General features: G+C 60.7%; 1 protein-coding gene across 1 annotated transcript in view; it reads left to right on the forward strand.

Annotated features, from left to right (window-relative positions):
- ODAD3 (outer dynein arm docking complex subunit 3) overlaps positions 1-20,662 on the forward strand; it is a 28,447-nt gene extending 7,785 nt beyond the window's left edge. The window contains 11 exon segments of the mRNA XM_075577533.1: positions 1,556-1,717; positions 5,784-5,819; positions 6,094-6,195; positions 6,889-7,014; positions 8,998-9,120; positions 10,440-10,580; positions 14,413-14,573; positions 14,650-14,806; positions 15,493-15,651; positions 17,895-17,979; positions 19,740-20,662. Coding sequence (XP_075433648.1) covers positions 1,556-1,717; positions 5,784-5,819; positions 6,094-6,195; positions 6,889-7,014; positions 8,998-9,120; positions 10,440-10,580; positions 14,413-14,573; positions 14,650-14,806; positions 15,493-15,651; positions 17,895-17,979; positions 19,740-19,870 — 1,383 coding nt within the window. The 3' untranslated portion in view covers positions 19,871-20,662.
- Positions 20,663-20,962: the final 300 nt, after the last annotated feature.

Raw genomic sequence — 20,962 nt, forward strand, 5'->3', positions numbered from 1 at the left:
GCCTGCTCTGTGCCCTCTCCCCGTGCCCACCTCTGTGCCCTCTCCCCGTACCCGCCTCTGTGCCCTCTCCAGTGCCTGCTCTATGACCTCTCCCCGTGCCCACCTCTATGCCCTCTCCCCGTGCCCACCTCTGTGCCCTCTCCCGTGCCTGCTCTATGCCCTCTCCCGTGCCCACCTCTATGCCCTCTCCCCGTGCCCATCTCTGTGCCCTCTCCCCGTGCCCGCCTCTGTGCCCTCTCCCCGTACCCGCCTCTGTGCCCTCTCCCCGTGCCCGCCTCTGTGCCCTCTCCCTGTGCCCTCTCCCCGTGCCCACCTCTGTGCCCTCTCCCTGTGCCTGCCTCTGTGCCCTCTCCCCGTGCCCGCCTCTGTGCCCTCTCCCCGTGCCCTCTCCCCGTGCCCGCCTCTGTGCCCTCTCCCCGTGCCCGCCTCTGTGCCCTCTCCCCGTGCCCGCCTCTGTGCCCTCTCCCCGTGCCTGCCTCTGTGCCCTCTCCCCGTGCCCGCCTCTGTGCCCTCTCCCCGTGCCCGCCTCTGTGCCCTCTCCCTGTGCCTTCTCCCCATGCCTGCCTCTGTGCCCTCTCCCCGTGCCCGCCTCTGTGCCCTCTCCCCGTGCCCGCCTCTGTGCCCTCTCCCCGTGCCTGCCTCTGTGCCCTCTCCCCGTGCCCGCCTCTGTGCCCTCTCCCTGTGCCCTCTCCCCGTGCCTGCCTCTGTGCCCTCTCCCCGTGCCCACCTCTGTGCCCTCTCCCCGTACCCGCCTCTGTGCCCTCTCCCCGTGCCCGCCTCTGTGCCCTCTCCCTGTGCCCTCTCCCCGTGCCTGCCTCTGTGCCCTCTCCCTGTGCCTGCTCTGTGCCCTCTCCCCGTGCCCACCTCTGTGCCCTCTCCCCGTACCCGCCTCTGTGCCCTCTCCAGTGCCTGCTCTATGACCTCTCCCCGTGCCCACCTCTATGCCCTCTCCCCGTGCCCACCTCTGTGCCCTCTCCCGTGCCTGCTCTATGCCCTCTCCCCGTGCCCATCTCTGTGCCCTCTCCCCGTGCCCGCCTCTGTGCCCTCTCCCCGTACCCGCCTCTGTGCCCTCTCCCCGTGCCCGCCTCTGTGCCCTCTCCCTGTGCCCTCTCCCCGTGCCTGCCTCTGTGCCCTCTCCCTGTGCCTGCTCTGTGCCCTCTCCCCGTGCCCACCTCTGTGCCCTCTCCCCGTACCCGCCTCTGTGCCCTCTCCAGTGCCTGCTCTATGACCTCTCCCCGTGCCCACCTCTATGCCCTCTCCCCGTGCCCACCTCTGTGCCCTCTCCCGTGCCTGCTCTATGCCCTCTCCCCGTGCCCATCTCTGTGCCCTCTCCCCGTGCCCGCCTCTGTGCCCTCTCCTCTGCCTGCTCTATGCCCTCTCCCCGTGCCCACCTCTGTGCCCTCCTCCCGTGCCCGCCTCTGTGCCCTCTCCTCTGCCTGCTCTGTGCCCTCTCCCCGTGCCCACCTCTGTGCCCTCTCCCCGTGCCCACCTCTGTACCCTCTCCCCGTGCCTGCTCTATGCCCTCTCCCCGTGCCCACCTCTGTGCCCTCCCCAGACTGCCATTCAGCTGGTGGACCAGAAGCTGTGTGACAAGATGAAGCGCCTGAACGCACTGCGCCACCGGGCAGACGTGAGGAGGCGACGCCTGGCAGAGCTGCAGTCACAATGTAAGCAGCGGGAGCCTGGGGCTCAGGAGGGGACCTCACAGGAGGCACAGGTGAGCAGAGAAGGGGGCACACAGCCAATCACTCCCCCCCCCAACTTACACCTAATCCTCACCCCTCCCAACTTACAGCCCATCCTCACCCCCCCAACTCACAGCCCATCCTCACCCCCCCAACTCACAGCCCATCCTCACCCCCCCCAACTCACAGCCCATCCTCACCCCCCCAACTCACAGCCCATCCTCACCCCCCCAACTCACAGCCCATCCTCACCCCCCCAACTCACAGCCCATCCTCACCCCCCAACTCACAGCCCATCCTCACCCCCCCAACTCACAGCCCATCCTCACCCCCCCAACTCACAGCCCATCCTCACCCCCCCAACTCACAGCCCATCCTCACCCCCCCAACTCACAGCCCATCCTCACCCCCCCAACTCAGCCCATCCTCACCCCCCCAACTCACAGCCCATTCTCACCCCCCCAACTCACAGCCCATTCTCACCCCCCAACTCACAGCCAATCCTCACCCCCCCCAACTCACAGCCCACCCTTACCCCCCCCAACTCACAGCCCATCCTCACCCCCCCCAACTCACAGCTCATCCTCACCCCCCCAACTCACAGCCCATCCTCATCCCCCCAACTCACAGCCCACCCTCACCCCCCCAACTCACAGTCCATCCTCATCCCCCCAACTCACAGCCCATCCTCACTCCCCCAACACACAGCCCATCCTCAACCCCCCAACTCATAACCCATCCTCACCCCCCCAACTCACAGCCCACCCTCACCCCCCCAACTCACTGCCCATCCTCACCCCCCCAACTCACAGCCCACCCTCACCCCCCCAACTCACAACCCACCCTCACCCCCCCAACTCACAGCCCACCCTCACCCCTCCAACTCATAACCCATCCTCACCCCCCCAACTCACAGCTCATCCTCATCCCCCCAACACACAGCCCATCCTCACCCCCCCAACTCACAGCCCACCCTCACCCCCCCCAACTCACAGCCCACCCTCACCCCCCCAACTCACTGCCCATCCTCACTCCCCCAACTCACAGCCCATCCTCACTCCCCCAACTCACAGCCCACCCTCACCCCCCCAACTCATAACCCATCCTCACCCCCCCAACTCACAGCCCATCCTCACCCCCCCCAACACACAGCCCATCCTCACCCCCCCAACTCATAACCCATCCTCACCCCCCCAACTCACAGCCCACCCTCACCCCCCCAACTCACTGCCCATCCTCACCCCCCCAACTCACAGCCCACCCTCACCCCCCCAACTCACAGCCCACCCTCACCCCCCCAACTCACAGCCCACCCTCACCCCCCCAACTCACAGCCCACCCTCACCCCCCCAAATCACAGCCCACCCTCACCCCCCCAACTCACAGCTCATCCTCACCCCCCCAACTCACAGCCCATCCTCATCCCCCCAACTCACAGCCCACCCTCACCCCCCCAACTCACAGCCCATCCTCATCCCCCCAACTCACAGCCCATCCTCACTCCCCCAACACACAGCCCATCCTCAACCCCCCAACTCATAACCCATCCTCACCCCCCCAACTCACAGCCCACCCTCACCCCCCCAACTCACTGCCCATCCTCACCCCCCCAACTCACAGCCCACCCTCACCCCCCAACTCACAACCCACCCTCACCCCCCCAACTCACAGCCACCCTCACCCCTCCAACTCATAACCCATCCTCACCCCCCAACTCACAGCTCATCCTCATCCCCCTAACACACAGCCATCCTCACCCCCCCAACTCACAGCCCACCCTCCCCCCCCAACTCACAGCCCACCCTCACCCCCCCAACTCACTGCCCATCCTCACTCCCCCAACTCACAGCCCATCCTCACTCCCCCAACTCACAGCCCACCCTCACCCCCCCAACTCATAACCCATCCTCACCCCCCCAACTCACAGCCCATCCTCACCCCCCCCAACACACAGCCCATCCTCACCCCCCCAACTCATAACCCATCCTCACCCCCCAACTCACAGCCCACCCTCACCCCCCCAACTCACTGCCCATCCTCACCCCCCCAACTCACAGCCCACCCTCACCCCCCCAACTCACAGCCCACCCTCACCCCCCCAACTCACAGCCCACCCTCACCCCCCCAACTCACAGCCCACCCTCACCCCCCCAAATCACAGCCCACCCTCACCCCCCAACTCACAGCCCATCCTCACCCCTCCAACTCACAGCCCATCCTCACCCCCCCATCTCACAGCCCATCCTCACCCCCCCATCTCACAGCCCACCCTCACCCCCCCAACTCACAGCCCATCCTCACCCCCCAACTCACTGCCCATCCTCACCCCCCAACTCACAGCCCACCCTCGCCCCCCCAACTCACTGCCCATCCTCACCCCCCCCAACTCACTGCCCATCCTCACCCCCCCAACTCACAGCCCATCCTCACCCCCCCAACTCACAGCCCATCCTCACCCCCCAACTCACAGCCCACCCTCACCCCCCATCTCACAGCCCATCCTCACCCCCCCAACTCACAGCCCATCCTCACCCCCCCAACTCACAGCCCATCCTCACCCCCCAACTCACAGCCCATCCTCACCCCCCCAACTCACAGCCCATCCTCACCCCCCCAACTCACTGCCCATCCTCACCCCCCAACTCACAGCCCACCCTCGCCCCCCCAACTCACTGCCCATCCTCACCCCCCCAACTCACTGCCCATCCTCACCCCCCCAACTCACAGCCCATCCTCACCCCCCCAACTCACAGCCCATCCTCACCCCCAACTCACAGCCCACCCTCACCCCCCCATCTCACAGCCCATCCTCACCCCCCCAACTCACAGCCCATCCTCACCCCCCCAACTCACAGCCCATCCTCACCCCCAACTCACAGCCCATCCTCACCCCCCCCAACTCACAGCCCCCCCAACTCACAGCTCATCCTCACCCCCCCATCTCACAGCCCATCTCCCACCCCCAACCTCTCTCCCCAATTCACAACCCATCCTCACCCCCCCAACTCACAGCTCATCCTCACCCCCCCAACTAACACTCGTGCTCACCCCCCAACTCACAACCCATCCTCACCCCCCCCAACTCACAGCCCATCCTCACCCCCCAACTCACAGCCCATCCTCACCCCCCCAACTCACAGCCCATCCTCACCCCCCCAACTCACAGCCCATCCTCACCCCCCAACTCACAGCCCATCCTCACCCCCCCAACTCACAGCCCCCCAACTCACAGCTCATCCTCACCCCCCCATCTCACAGCCCATCCCCCACCCCCAACCTCTCTCCCCCAATTCACAACCCATCCTCACCCCCCCAACTCACAGCTCATCCTCACCCCTCCAACTAACACTCGTGCTCACCCCCCAACTCACAACCCATCCTCACCCCCCCAACTCACAGCCCATTCTCACCCCCCAACTCACAGCCCATCCTCACCCCCCCAACTCACAGCCCATCCTCACCCCCCCCCCCCCCCAACTTATCTGCAAATCGCAGCTCAAACTATTCTGGAAGCAATGCTGAGTGATCCTGTCCCATAGCTCCCTCCTGTCTGTGTCACTGTGTCACCCTGCGGGGGGAGGGACAGACTCCATGTCCCATAGCTCCCTCCTGTCTGTGTCACTGTGTCACCCTGCGGGGGGAGGGACAGACTCCATGTCCCATAGCTCCCGTCTGTCTGTGTCACTGTGTCACCCTGCGGGGGGAGGGACAGACTCCATGTCCCATAGCTCCCTCCTGTCTGTGTGACCCTGCGGGGGGAGGGACAGACTCCATGTCCCATAGCTCCCTCCTGTCTGTGTCACTGTGTCACCCTGCGGGGGGAGGGAAAGACTCCATGTCCCATAGCTCCCTCCTGTCTGTGTCACCCTGCGGGGGGAGGGACAGACTCCATGTCCCATAGCTCCCTCCTGTCTGTGTCACTGTGTCACCCTGCGGGGGGAGGGACAGACTCCATGTCCCATAGCTCCCTCCTGTCTGTGTCACTGTGTCACCCTGCGGGGGGAGGGACAGACTCCATGTCCCATAGCTCCTCCTGTCTGTGTCACTGTGTCACCCTGCGGGGGGAGGGACCTCACTCTCATCTTGTTTTATTTACAGATTGAAGCTGCAGAACAGGAGGAAATCCCTCATCAGGTTAACAAATGAATCTCCTCACCTCTCCCACTCTCCCCCTCCCTGCCCCGCAGAACAACAAGAAACCTCGCTCTCTGCTTCTATCCCAGAATGCTCGCTGCAAACCTCGGCTCTCTGCTTCTATCCAGAATGCTCGCTGCAAACCTCGCTGCTTCTCTCTCCCCTCTCCCCTGCTTCACACTGGCTTCTGTAACCTCACTCTGCCCTCCATTTTTAACCCCCCTCCACATTAACACTTCCTGCGTTACCTTCCCGCCCCCCCCCCCCCCGACAGACCATACGCGTGTTGGAAAACCGTCTCGAAAAAGCGCAGTTGAAATTGCAGGAGTCCGAGCACATCCACAGCGTCTACCTGCAGCTAAAGGAACACATGCAGGTGAGTGAGGACCCCAGGAGCATGCAATCTGATTGGCTTGCTCCTCTCCCTGTATTGTATCTGTGTCCCTCTGTATATGAGTGTAAGCTCTGCGGAGCAGGATTCCTTCTCCCAATGGTCCCTCCTCTCCCTGTATTGTATCTGTGTCCCTCTGTATATTAGAGTGTCAGCTCTGCGGGGCAGGATCCCCTCCTCCCAATGGTTCCTCCTCTCCCTGTATTGTATCTGTATCCTCTGTATATTAGAGTGTAAGCTCTGCGGGGCAGATTCCCTTCTCCCAATGGTCCCTCCTCTCCCTGTATTGTATCTGTGCCCCTCTGTATATTAGAGTGTAAGCTCTGCGGGGCAGGATTCCCTTCTCCCAATGGTCCCTCCTCTCCCTGTATTGTATCTGTGCCTCTCTGTATATTAGAGTGTAAGCTCTGCGGGGCAGGATTCCCTTCTCCCAATGGTCCCTCCTCTCCCTGTATTGTGCCTGTGTCCCTCTGTATATTAGAGTGTAAGCTCTGCGGGCAGGATTCCCTTCTCCCAATGGTCCCTCCTCTCCCTGTATTGTATCTGTATCCCTCTGTATATTAGAGTGTAAGCTCTGCGGGGCAGGATTCCCTCCTCCCAATGGTTCCCCCTCTCCCTGTATTGTGCCTGTGTCCCTCTGTATATCAGTGGCACATGACTCTTTGTCGCCCTCTGCAGGAGGAGAGCTTGACGTTCCAGTCGCAGTTGGATCTGCTCGAGGCTGAGATTCTGCATCAGAAACATGAACTGAGCGAGCTCCACACGATGAACAGAGACGCCATGATCTCGCGGGATGTGGCGCGGGTACGCCCCCCGATTACACACCACCCCACAGCGTACTAATGCTACTCGTAATACCTGTGTATTATACAGCGCCTTTCTATTACACTTATACACGGTGCAGCCACCTCTGGGGCGGGATCCTGAGTAATATCTGTGTATTATACAGCGCCTTTCTATTACACTTATACACGGTGCAGCCACCTCTGGGGCGGGATCCTGAGTAATATCTGTGTATTATACAGCGCCTTCCTATAACAGTTATACACTGTGCAGCCACCTCTGGGGCGGGATCCTGAGTAATATCTGTGTATTATACAGCGCCTTCTATTACACTTATTCACGGTGCAGCCACCTCTGGGGCGGGATCCTGAGTAATATCTGTGTATTATACAGCGCCTTTATATTACAGTTATACACGGTGCAGCCACCTCTGGGGCGGGATCCTGAGTAATACCTGTGTATTATACAGCGCCTTTCTATTACAGTTATACACGGTGCAGCCACCTCTGGGGCGGGATCCTGAGTAATATCTGTGTATTATACAGCGCCTTTCTATTACAGTTATACACGGTGCAGCCACCTCTGGGGCGGGATCCTGAGTAATATCTGTGCATTATACAGCGCCTTTCTATTACAGTTATACACGGTGCAGCCACCTCTGGGGCGGGATCCTGAGTAATATCTGTGTATTATACAGCGCCTTCCTATTACAGTTATACACGGTGTAGCCACCTCTGGGGCAGGATCCTGAGTAATATCTGTGTATTATACAGCGCCTTTCTATTACAGTTATACACGGTGCAGCCACCTCTGGGGCAGGATCCTGAGTAATATCTGTGTATTATACAGCGCCTTTCTATTACAGTTACACACGGTGCAGCCACCTCTGAGGCGGGATCCTGAGTAATATCTGTGTATTATACAGCGCCTTTCTATTACAGCTACACACAGTGCAGCCACCTCTGGGGCGGGATCCTGAGTAATATCTGTGTATTATACAGCGCCTTTCTATTACAGTTACACACGGTGCAGCCACTTCTGGGGCGGGATCCTGAGTAATATCTGTGTATTATACAGCGCCTTTCTATTACAGTTATACACGGTGCAGCCACCTCTGGGGCGGGATCCTGAGTAATACCTGTGTATTATACAGCGCCTTTCTATTACAGTTATACACGGTGCAGCCACCTCTGGGGCGGGATCCTGAGTAATATCTGTGTATTATACAGCGCCTTTCTATTACTCTGGGGCGGGATCCTGAGTAATATCTGTGCATTATACAGCGCCTTTCTATTACAGTTATACACGGTGCAGCCACCTCTGGGGCGGGATCCTGAGTAATATCTGTGTATTATACAGCGCCTTCCTATTACAGTTATACACGGTGTAGCCACCTCTGGGGCAGGATCCTGAGTAATATCTGTGTATTATACAGCGCCTTTCTATTACAGTTATACACGGTGCAGCCACCTCTGGGGCAGGATCCTGAGTAATATCTGTGTATTATACAGCGCCTTTCTATTACAGTTACACACGGTGCAGCCACCTCTGAGGCGGGATCCTGAGTAATATCTGTGTATTATACAGCGCCTTTCTATTACAGCTACACACAGTGCAGCCACCTCTGGGGCGGGATCCTGAGTAATATCTGTGTATTATACAGCGCCTTTCTATTACAGTTACACACGGTGCAGCCACCTCTGGGGCGGGATCCTGAGTAATATCTGTGTATTATACAGCGCCTTTCTATTACAGTTATACACGGTGCAGCCACCTCTGGGGCGGGACCCTGAGTAATACCTGTGTATTATACAGCGCCTTCCTATTACAGTTACACACGGTGCAGCCACCTCTGGGGCGGGATCCTGAGTAATATTAATATTAATTACCCCGGCTGATATTAATTGCCCCGGCTGATATTAATTACCCCGGCTGATATTAATTACCCCGGCTGATATTAATTGCCCCGGCTGATATTAATTGCCCCTCCCTTCTCCCCGGCAGGCGGAGCTTCAGCGCCAGGAGGATCAGGTTTACAAGGAGCGTCGGGAGAGAGAGCGGGTCCTGCAGTCATACAGGGCGCAGGCGGAGGAGCGGCGCGAGAACGCGGAGCGGGCGGAGAGGAGGGTGAGAGGACATGGACCTGACGCAGCTCCCCCTCTGCCAACCGCGGCCCAGCCCCCCCTCTGCCAACCGCGGCCCGGCTCCCCCTCTGCCAACCGCGGCCCGGCTCCCCCTCTGCCAACCGCGGCCCGGCTCCCCCTCTGCCAACCGCGGCCCGGCTCCCCCTCTGCCAACCGCGGCCCGGCTCCCCCTCTGCCAACCGCGGCCCGGCTCCCCCTCTGCCAACCGCGGCCCTGCTCCCCCTCTGCCAACCGCGGCCCTGCTCCCCCTCTGCCAACCGCGGCCCGGCTCCCCCTCTGCCAACCGCGGCCCAGCCCCCCCTCTGCCAACCGCGGCCCGGCTCCCCCTCTGCCAACCCCGGCCCGGCTCCCCCTCTGCCAACCCCGGCCCGGCTCCCCCTCTGCCAACCGTGGCCTGGCTCCTCCTCTGCCAACCCCGGCCCGGCTCCCCCTCTGCCAACCCCGGCCCCGCTCTCCCTCTGCCAACCCCGGCCCCGCTCCCCCTCTGCCAACCGCGGCCCCTCTCCCCCTCTGCCAACCGCGGCCCCTCTCCCCCTCTGCCAACCCCGGCCCGGCTCCCCCTCTGCCAACCGCGGCCCGGCTCTCCCTCTGCCAACCGCGGCCCTGCTCCCCCTCTGCCAACCCCGGCCCTGCTCCCCCTCTGCCAACCGCGGCCCTGCTCCCCCTCTGCCAACCGCGGCCCTGCTCCCCCTCTGCCAACCCCGGCCCGGCTCCCCCTCTGCCAACCGTGGCCCGGCTCCCCCTCTGCCAACCGCGGCCCTGCTCCCCCTCTGCTAACCGCGGCCCGGCTCCCCCTCTGCCAACCGCGGCCCTGCTCCCCCTCTGCCACCCGCGGCCCGGCTCCCCCTCTGCCAACCGCGGCCCGGCTCCCCCTCTGCCAACCGCGGCCCGGCTCCCCCTCTGCCAACCGCGGCCCGGCTCCCCCTCTGCCAACCGCGGCCCGGCTCCCCCTCTGCCAACCGTGGCCCGGCTCCCCCTCTGCCAACCGCGGCCCGGCTCCCCCTCTGCCAACCGCGGCCCGGCTCCCCCTCTGCCAACCGCGGCCCGGCTCCCCCTCTGCCAACCGCGGCCCGGCTCCCCCTCTGCCAACCCCGGCCCGGCTCCCCCTCTGCCAACCGCGGCCCGGCTCCCCCTCTGCCAACCCCGGCCCGGCTCCCCCTCTGCCACCCGCGGCCCTGCTCCCCCTCTGCCAACCGCGGCCCAGCTCCCCCTCTGCCAACCTCGGCCCAGCTCCTCCCAACCAATCAGGATGCTGGTGAGGTGGCAGCTCTGACCTCTGACCCCTGACCTTTGGCTCTGCAGGCTCAGCGGGTGGCCCTACAAGGGGAGGAAGTTCCGTCAGATACTCAGGTGTCCGCCGGACAGGAGGAGGAGAGAGTGATCCGCACCTTCCAGGAGGCCTTCTCCAGGATCAAGGAGGCCACTGGGGTCACCGACACGCAGGTGAGAGGTCAGGGGGTCACCGCCTCGCGGGTGTGAGGTAACAGGGTCACTGACACACGGGTGGGAGATCAGGCAGTCACCGTCGCGCATGTGAGAGATCATGGGATCAGCGACGCAGATAAGAGGTACAGCGGTCACGGGAAACATGGGGTGAGGGTCACAGGGGTGAGGGTCACAGGGGTGAGGGTCACAGGGGTGAGGGTCACTGGGGTGAGGGTCACTGGGGTGAGGGTCACAGGGGTGAGGGTCACAGGGGTGAGGGTCACGGGTGAGGGTCACAGGGATGAGGGTCACAGGGATGAGGGTCACAGGGATGAGGGTCACTGGGGTGAGGGTCACTGGGGTGAGGGTCACAGGGGCACACATGGGAGGTCACCTGAATATTTACAGCAGGATCCTGAACACTAGCAGGTTCCTCATCTGTGTGAGGTTAACAACACCCCTCCCCCTCCCTCCCTGTGCCTCGCCTCCCTCCCTGTGCCTCGCCTCCCTCCCTGTGCCTCCCCTCCCTCCCTGTGCCTCCCCTCCCTCCCTGTGCCTCGCCTCCCTCCCTGTGCCTCCCATCCCTCCCTGTGCCTCGCCTCCCTCCCTGTGCCTCCCATCCCTCCCTGTGCCTCCCCTCCCTCCCTGTGCCTCGCCTCCCTCCCTGTGCCTCCCATCCCTCACTCTGCCTCCCATCCCTCACTCTGCCTCCCCTCCCTCACTGTGCCTCGCCTCCCTCCCTGTGCCTCCCCTCCCTCCCTGTGCCTCGCCTCCCTCCCTGTGCCTCCCATCCCTCCCTGTGCCTCGCCTCCCTCCCTGTGCCTCCCATCCCTCCCTGTGCCTCCCCTCCCTCCCTGTGCCTCGCCTCCCTCCCTGTGCCTCCCATCCCTCCCTGTGCCTCCCCTCCCTCCCTCTGCCTCCCCTCCCTCCCTGTGCCTCCCCTCCCTCCCTGTGCCTCCCCTCCCTCACTCTGCCTCCCCTCCCTCCCTGTGCCTCCCCTCCCTCACTCTGCCTCCCCTCCCTCCCCGTGCCTCGCCTCCCTCCCTGTGCCTCCCCTCCCTCCCTGTGCATCTCCTCCCTCCCTCTGCCTCCCCTCCCTCCCTGTGCCTCCCCTCCCTCCCTGTGCCTCCCATCCCTCACTCTGCCTCCTCTCCCTCCCTCTGCCTCCTCTCCCTCCCTGTGCCTCCCCTCCCTCCCTGTGCCTCCCCTCCCTCCCTGTGCCTCGCCTCCCTCCCTGTGCCTCCCCTCCCTCCTGTGCCTCCCCTCCCTCCCTGTGCATCTCCTCCCTCCCTGTGCATCTCCTCCCTCACTCTGCCTCCCATCCCTCACTCTGCCTCCCCTCCCTCACTGTGCCTCCCCTCCCTCCCTGTGCCTCCCCTCCCTCCCTGTGCCTCCCCTCCCTCACTCTGCCTCCCATCCCTCACTCTGCCTCCCCTCCCTCCCTGTGCCTCCCCTCCCTGTGCCTCCCCTCCCTCTGCCTCCCCTCCCTCCCTCTGCCTCCCCTCCCTCCCTGTATCTCCCCTCCCTCCCTGTGCCTCCCCTCCCTCCCTGTGCCTCCCCTCCCTCCCTGTGCCTCCCCTCCCTCCCTGTGCCTCCCCTCCCTCACTCTGCCTCCCCTCCCTCCCTGTGCCTCGCCTCCCTCCCTGTGCCTCCCCTCCCTCCCTGTGCCTCCCCTCCCTCACTCTGCCTCCCATCCCTCACTCTGCCTCCCCTCCCTCCCTCTGCCTCCCCTCCCTCCCTCTGCCTTCCCTGCCTCCCTGTGCCTCCCTGTGCCTCCCCTCCCTCCCTGTGCATCTCCTCCCACTCTGTGCCTCCCCCTCCCTCCCTGTGCCTCCATCCCCCTCCCTCCCTGTGCCTCCCCTCCCTCCCTGTGCCTCACCTCCCTCTCTATGCCTGTCCTCCCTGCCTCTGCCTGTCCTCCCTCCCTGTGCCTCCCCTCCCTCCCTGTGCCTCCCCTCCCTCCCTGTGCCTCGCCTCCTCCCTGTGCCTCCCATCCCTCCCTGTGCCTCCCCTCCCTCCCTGTGCCTCGCCTCCCTCCCTGTGCCTCCCATCCCTCCCTGTGCCTCCCCTCCCTCCCTCTGCCTCCCCTCCCTCCCTGTGCCTCCCCTCCCTCTCTGTGCCTCCCCTCCCTCCCTGTGCCTCGCCTCCCTCCCTGTGCCTCCCCTCCCTCCCTGTGCCTCCCCTCCCTCCCTGTGCCTCCCCTCCCTCACTCTGCCTCCCCTCCCTCCCTGTGCCTACCCTCTCTCCCTGTGCCTCGCCTCCCTCACTCTGCCTCCCCTCCCTCCCTGTGCCTCCCCTCCCTCACTCTGCCTCCCCTCCCTCCCCGTGCCTCGCCTCCCTCCCTGTGCCTCCCCTCCCTCCCTGTGCATCTCCTCCCTCCCTCTGCCTCCCCTCCCTCCCTGTGCCTCCCCTCCCTCCCTGTGCCTCCCCTCCCTCCCTGTGCCTCGCCTCCCTCACTCTGCCTCCTCTCCCTCCCTCTGCCTCCTCTCCCTCCCTCTGCCTCCTCTCCCTCCCTGTGCCTCCCCTCCCTCCCTGTGCCTCGCCTCCCTCCCTGTGCCTCCCCTCCCTCCCTGTGCCTCCCCTCCCTCCCTGTGCATCTCCTCCCTCCCTGTGCATCTCCTCCCTCACTCTGCCTCCCATCCCTCACTCTGCCTCCCATCCCTCACTCTGCCTCCCCTCCCTCACTGTGCCTCCCCTCCCTCCCTGTGCCTCCCCTCCCTCACTCTGCCTCCCATCCCTCACTCTGCCTCCCCTCCCTCCCTGTGCCTCCCCTCCCTCTGCCTCCCCTCCCTCCCTGTGCCTCCCCTCCCTCACTCTGCCTCCCATCCCTCACTCTGCCTCCCCTCCCTCCCTGTGCCTCCCCTCCCTCTGCCTCCCCTCCCTCCCTGTGCCTCGCCTCCCTCACTCTGCCTCCCCTCCCTTCCTGTATCTCCCCTCCCTCACTCTGCCTCCCCTCCCTCCCTGTGCCTCCCCTCCCTCCCTGTGCCTCCCCTCCCTCCCTGTGCCTCCCCTCCCTCCCTGTGCCTCCCCTCCCTCACTCTGCCTCCCCTCCCTCCCTGTGCCTTGCCTCCCTCCCTGTGCCTCGCCTCGCCTCCCTCCCTGTGCCTCCCCTCCCTCCCTGTGCCTCCCCTCCCTCACTCTGCCTCCCATCCCTCACTCTGCCTCCCCTCCCTCCCTCTGCCTCCCCTCCCTCCCTCTGCCTTCCCTGCCTCCCTGTGCCTTCCCTGCCTCCCTGTGCCTCCCTGTGCCTCCCCTCCCTCCCTGTGCATCTCCTCCCACTCTGTGCCTCCCCCTCCCTCCCTGTGCCTCCATCCCCCTCCCTCCCTGTGCCTCCCCTCCCTCCCTGTGCCTCACCTCCCTCTCTATGCCTGTCCTCCCTGCCTCTGCCTGTCCTCCCTCCCTGTGCCTCCCCTCCCTCCCTGTGCCTCCCCTCCCTCCCTGTGCCTCCCCTCCCTCCCTGTACCTCCCCCTCCCTCCCTGTGCCTCCCCTCCCTCTCTGTGCCTCCCCTCCCTCTCTGTGCCTCCCCTCCCTCCCTGTGCCTCCCCTCCCTCCCTGTACCTCCCCCTCCCTCCCTGTGCCTCCCCCTCCCTCCCTGTGCCTCCCCTCCCTCTCTGTGCCTCCCCTCCCTCTCTGTGCCTCCCCTCCCTCCCTCTGCCTCCCCTCCTCTCTCTGCCTCCCCTCCCTCCCTGTGCCTCCCCTCCCTCCCTGTTCCTCTCCTCCCTCTGCCTCCCTCCCTCTGTCTCCCCTCCTTCCTTCTGCCTCTCCTCCCTGTCTCCCTGTCCGGTTCCTTGCCTCCCTTCCTGTGCCTCACTCCCCTCTGCCTCCCCTCCCTCCCTGTGCCCCCCTCAGGAGGTGGTGAGGCGCTTCATAGCACAGGGGGACACGCACAGGCACCTGGAGCAGCTGAAGAGCGAGAACGAGCGAACGCTGGTGCGGCTGAAAGAGGAGAAGGAGGCCCTGCAGGAGGCCTTCCAGGGCATGAAGTACTCGGGGGATACCAGGCTGTCCCGGTGTGTGTGTATGTATGTGCACACGCATGCGCGCGGGCACACAGACCCGCTTCCTAACTTCTCCCTCCTTCCGCAGCGGGCAGCAGGTGCTGGAGCAGCTCCGGAGCCACCTGCTGGAGGAAGAGAAGAGGCGCGATAAAGCCAAGGAGGAGCAGGAGCGCCTGTCCCGATTCCTGAGCACCGCCAAGTCCGGCGTGGAGCAACTCGCAAGCAAAGTGCAGCACGTCACTGTGGTGAGTCACAGGGGCAATAAGGCACTCAGGAGGTGGGTTACTGCGATAACATGTCACAGGGGCAATAAGGCACTCAGGAGGCGGGTTACTGCAATAACATGTTACAGGGGCAATAAGGCACTCAGGAGGTGGGTTACTGCGATAACATGTTACAGGGGCAATAAGGCACTCAGGAGGCGGGTTACTGCGGTAACATGTTACAGGGGCAATAAGGCACTCAGGAGCCATGTTACTGCAATAACATGTTACAGGAGCAATAAGGCACTCAGGAGGGGGGTTACTGCAATAACATGTTACAGGGGCAATAAGGCATTCAGGAGGCGGGTTACTGCAATAACATGTTACAGGGGCAATAAGGCACTCAGGAGGCAGGTTACTGCAATAACATGTTACAGGGGCAATAAGGCACTCAGGAGGGGGGTTACTGCAATAACATGTTACAGGGGCAATAAGGCACTCAGGAGGCGGGATACTGCAATAACCTGTTACAGGGCAATAAGGCACTCAGGAGGCGGGTTACTGCAATAATATGTTACAGGGGCAATAAGGCACTCAGGAGGTGGGTTACTGCAATAATATGTTACAGGGGTAATAAGGCACTCAGGAGGTGGGTTACTGCAATAATATGTTACAGGGGCAATAAGGCACTCAGGGGGCCGGTTACTGATCTCAGATGTCCCCCCCAGCCCAAGAGTCGTTTCCCTGCCGCTCCTGATCTCTTCCTCCTGTCGGATGAGAACATTCTGGATCTGTTGTCTGTCACCGAAGAGAAACTGCAGAAACTCCTAGAGGAGCTGGGCGTCCAGGATCTGGGAGACGCGCTCAAACAGATGGAGGAGGAGGAGGTGAGACAGGGGGCAAAGTGACCTAATGACAGGGACGTGTGTAATGGGTTAAAGGGCCAGTCCTACGTAGGGGCAAAGTGACCTAATGACAGGGACGTATTTAATGGGTTAAAGGGTCTGTCCCACGTAAGGGCAAAGTGACCTAATGACAGGGACGTGTTTAATGGGTTAAAGGGTCAGTCCCACGTAGGGGCAAAGTGACCTAATGACAGGGACGTGTGTAATGAGTTAAAGGGTCAGTCCCACGTAGGGGCAAAGTGACCTAATGACAGGGACGTGTGTGTGACGGGAGCTTTTTGACAGGCTATAATAATACACCACCAAAGATATAACTGGGTTGAACTGGACGAGGCTTAGATATGATAAAATATAATTTATTCCTTGAAAAAGGTGAACACACGAGATATACAAATAACAGACAAAATATGGACACTTACTTAAAGGTTAGGACAAGAAAGCCAACAGGATGGGCCATTTCTTCCATAATTCAGTTTCAAATGTTGACATCACAGCAATACATGAAGACACATGAAGACATTTGAGTAAGGGGGTACTCTGACTTATATACCATTTCAACCCTTCTCTTGCACTCAAGGCGCCGAGCTGTCTAGCAAAAATCTCTTTGAAGGAGATTTTGGCTTCCCTGTAAGTGTGAAGACCGACACTTAAACACTCAGCCCCTTTGTTCTTGCCCTTAGCATAAACAATCAGGACAGTTAGCTTTTGATCACCGGGCTATGCTAATTCTTGCAGGATTCTTTTCCTGCCCTATTTAACATAACAGATGGAGTCTGCATTTTTCAGAGCAGATCCAAAACCCCATATACATTTTAATACCTACACATATTAAAATACCTGGTTCTGGTAGGTCCAGCGGGTCCAAACTTTCCAGACCTTAATGCCGGAAGTGGTACACTATAGGGTCCAAATTTCAGCCCGCTACGACCTTCGGAACCTGAGTTATACAAATATCACATAAACCGTTTCATATTTTATTATAAAAATCTCCGCTAAAAAGAAATCTCAGCGTTTCACTACATCCCCATTGAAAACAACGGGCTCCGCCGCCATGGGCTTCAATGGAGCAACTCCGCCGTTGTAGTCAATGGAGTTTCCCGCCATAGACTTTCAATGGAGGAACCGCCGCCATTGAAGTCTATGAGAAAATCCACAAATCTTTACCTTCGTCCATACTCCGTCTGGTTGGTCTGAGGGGCCGGGAAGGGGCATGCATTAACGCCGGAACCTTGGCTATATGCCACCCAAATCCCATCCCTGTGGTCATTTCAGAACCGGAGATATGGACTTACACATTTCAACATTTTACACTTAGTCGTTTTTTCACCATACGGCTTTTCCCCATTGGAATCAATGGCCGGCGCCGCCATTGACAATGCATGGCGCCTGCCACCATTAGATACAATGGTGCGACCCTCCTCCGCTCGACCCTTTACGGGGGTCCCTCATTCCCGGACCCGGTGTGGATCGTGTGTGGGGGTTCCTAGGGGTTAGGGACAAAAAGAACTTTATTCCCAGGGGCCCTAGAACCCAAGATTCCCACGCAAATTGTCGTTGAACTTGACCGTAGTGATTAAACTCTTTTAAAAGACATTGTATCCGCTTTTGCGGTCTGCGGTTTGGATTCTCTGCCAACCTGTTCCTCGAGGCCGGCGTTGAGGAATCTCCATTGAAGTCAATGAACCCATTGACTTACTTTAGGAAACCGCCGCTCCTCCTCTCAGACGCCACCTGCTGGTCGTCGCTGGAAAACAGGTCCAAAACCGCTACTTCTGCCATTAGAAAGCATGGAGGCTCAATGGCGACCTGTGGACGGCTGCAAAATGGAGCCTGAAAAGGCGGGAAAATTACACAAAGGGCTATAATCACTATTTTAACATTAACCCCTTCCCTCCCGCATCAACCCTAGTGTATGTGTGAGTGCACACACCAGGATAACACAATACATTTACACAGGGGAATAAACATTTGGATATTGAAGCAAGGCAAAACACATTACTGGACCTCAGTCCAGTTAACCCCTTGCTTCCCAGGTGAGAGTAGAGGGTGGCCAAATGGGGGTGTAACCCTTTAATCCCGGGCCAAATCCTCGCTATCATGACAGTGTGTAATGGGTTAAAGGGTCAGTCCCACGTAGGGGCAAAGTGACCTAATGACAGGGACGTGTGTAATGGTTTAACTGTTTCTAGTCCCTTGTGCTGATTCGGATCTCTGTGTTTTTCCAGTTCCAGGCCAGTATCGAGGGCAGACTCCCGGCTTATAACGTACGCATCACCCTGCCAACCCCAGCCAAGGCGGATATATATGATGGTAAGAGAGAGCCTGGCACCTCTAGGGCAGGACACAGGGATACAGAGCCTGGCACCTCTAGGGCAGGACACAGGGATACAGAGCCTGGCACCTCTAGGGCAGGACACACGGGATACAGAGCCTGGCACCTCTAGGGCAGGACACAGGGATACAGAGCCTGGCACCTCTAGGGCAGGACACAGGGATACAGAGCCTGGCACCTCTAGGGCAGGACACAGGGATACAGAGCCTGGCACCTCTAGGGCTGGGCACAGGGATACAGAGCCTGGCACCTCCTAGGGCTGGACACAGGGATACAGAGCCTGGCACCTCTAGGGCAGGACACAGGGATACAGAGCCTGGCACCTCTAGGGCTGGGCACAGGGATACAGAGCCTGGCACCTCTAGGGCTGGACACAGGGATACAGAGCCTGGCACCTATAGGGCTGGACACAGGATACAGAGCCTGGCACCTCTAGGGCTGGGCACGGATACAGAGCCTGGCACCTCTAGGGCTGGACACAGGGATACAGAGCTTGGCACCTCTAGGGCAGGACACAGGGATACAGAGCCTGGCACCTCTAGGGCTGGGCACAGGGGTACACAGCATGGCACCTCTAGGGTTGGACACAGGGATACAGAGCCTGGCACCTCTAGGGCAGTGCACAGGGGATACACAGCCTGGCACCTCTAGAGCTGGGCACAGGGATACACAGCCTGTCACCTCTAGGGCAGGACACAGGGATACAGAGTCTGGCACCTCTAGGGCTGGGCACAGGGATACAGAGCCTGGCACCTCTAGGGCAGGACACAGGGGATACAGAGCCTGGCACCTCTAGGGCTGGGCACAGGGGTACCCAGCCTGGCACCTCTAGGGCTGGACACAGGGATACAGAGCCTGGCACCTCTAGGGCAGTGCACAGGGGATACACAGCCTGGCACCTCTAGAGCTGGGCACATGGATACACAGCCTGGCACCTCTAGGGCAGGACACAGGGATACAGAGCCTGGCACCTCTAGGGCTGGACACAGGGATACAGAGCCTGGCACCTCTAGGGCAGGACACAGGGATACAGAGCCTGGCACCTCTAGGGCTGGACACAGGGATACAGAGCCTGGCACCTCTAGGGCTGGACAGGGATACAGAGCCTGGCACCTCTAGGGTTGGGCACAGGGGTACATAGCCTGGCACCTCTAGGGCTGGACACAGGGATACAGAGCCTGGCACCTCTAGGGCAGTGCACAGGGGTACAGAGCCTGGCACCTCTAGGGCAGGACACAGGGATACAGAGCCTGGCACCTCTAGGGCTGAACACAGGGATACAGAGCCTGGCACCTCTAGGGCTGAACACAGGGATACAGAGCCTGGCACCTCTAGGGCAGTGCACAGGGGTACAGAGCCTGGCACCTCTAGGGCAGTGCACAGGGATACAGAGCCTGGCACCTCTAGGGCTGGGCACAGAGATACAGAACCTGGCACCTCTAGGGCTGGGCACAGAGATACAGAACCTGGCACCTCTAGGGCTGGATACAGGGATACAAAGCCTGGCACCTCTAGGGCTGGGCACAGGGATACAGAGCCTGGCACCTCTAGGGCAGGACACAGGGGATACAGAGCCTGGCACCTCTAGGGCAGAACACAGGGATACACAGCTTGGCACCTCTAGGGCTGGGCACAGGGATACAGGACCTGGCACCTCTAGGGCTGGATACAGGACCTGGCACCTCTAGGGCTGGATAAGCGGCAGCTTTAAGACCGCCTCACTTCTCCCCCCCCCCAGATGACGAGGACAGCAGTGACGATGAAGGTGACGTGGTGACGAGGGCGGCCTTAAAGAGACAATCCCAGCAAATCGTTGAGTCCAAGACCAAGAGGAGAACTCGGACCAAGAAGAAGAAGGGGAAGCAGTGAGGGGGGGGGCGCAAATACCCCCTCACCTGCCCCGCTCCTTATAACCAGCCCCTGCCCGCAAGCCCTCTCTCTCTCTTACAGATATTCTCTCTCCTCTCTCATTCTCTGTCTCTCTTTCTCTCCTTCTCTCTCTCTTTTCTCTCTCCTCCCTCTCTTTTCTGTCTCTCTTTCCCTCCCCCTCTCTTTTCTTTTCTCGCTCTCCTCCCTCCCTGAATACTGCATAAGGACACTTTTCTCTCTTCCCTCTCGCTCATTCTCCTTTTCTTCTTTCTATCCTCCCTCTTTCTCCTTCTCTCTCTCTTTCTCCTCCCTATTTCTCCTTCTCTCCCTCCTTCTTCTCTCTCTCTCTCTCCTTCTCTCCCTCTTTCTCCTTCTCTCCCTCCTTCTCTCTCTCTCTCCTTCTCTCCCTCTTTCTCCTTTCCCTCTTTGCCTCTTTCGCCTTCTTTCTCTCTTTCCCTCTTTCTCCTTCCCTTCTCTCTTTCTCCTTCTCCTCTCCCTTTCCCTCTTTCTCCTTCCCTTCTCTCTTTCTCCTTCCCTTCTCTCTTTCTCCTTCTCCTCTCCCTTTCCCTCCTTCTCTTTTCTCCCCCCCATCTCCTCCGTGTCACAGCCGGGGCAGGAGGTTACAGTACAGGGCCCAGAGTGGCATCTGCACCTTCTTGTGACGTTGGGGATACGACATGATGTGGGAAAAGAGCCCTCAGTGACGCTGTGAGGGGGGGGGGCGGGGGGTGAGGTGACATCCGTGTGACGTTTTCTCTTCTGTGTCACAAATAAATTCACATTCTTCACCAAAACCTGTATCTGTGTATTACCAAGCCGCTGCCGTACCACCCCTGTGACATGTTATTACAGTAACCCTCCTCCTGAGTGCCTTATTGCCCCTGTAACATGTTATTGCAGTAACCCGCCTCCTGAGTGCCTTATTGCCCCTGTGACATGTTATTACAGTAACCCTCCTCCTGAGTGCCTTATTGCCCCTGTGACATGTTATTACAGTAACCCGCCTCCTGAGTGCCTTATTGCCCCTGTAACATGTTATCGCAGTAACCCGCCTCCTGAGTGCCTTATTGCCCCTGTGACATGTTATTACAG

Source organism: Ascaphus truei, chromosome 20 (genome assembly GCF_040206685.1).
Source record: "Ascaphus truei isolate aAscTru1 chromosome 20, aAscTru1.hap1, whole genome shotgun sequence".
Classification (NCBI taxonomy): Eukaryota; Metazoa; Chordata; class Amphibia; order Anura; family Ascaphidae; genus Ascaphus; species Ascaphus truei.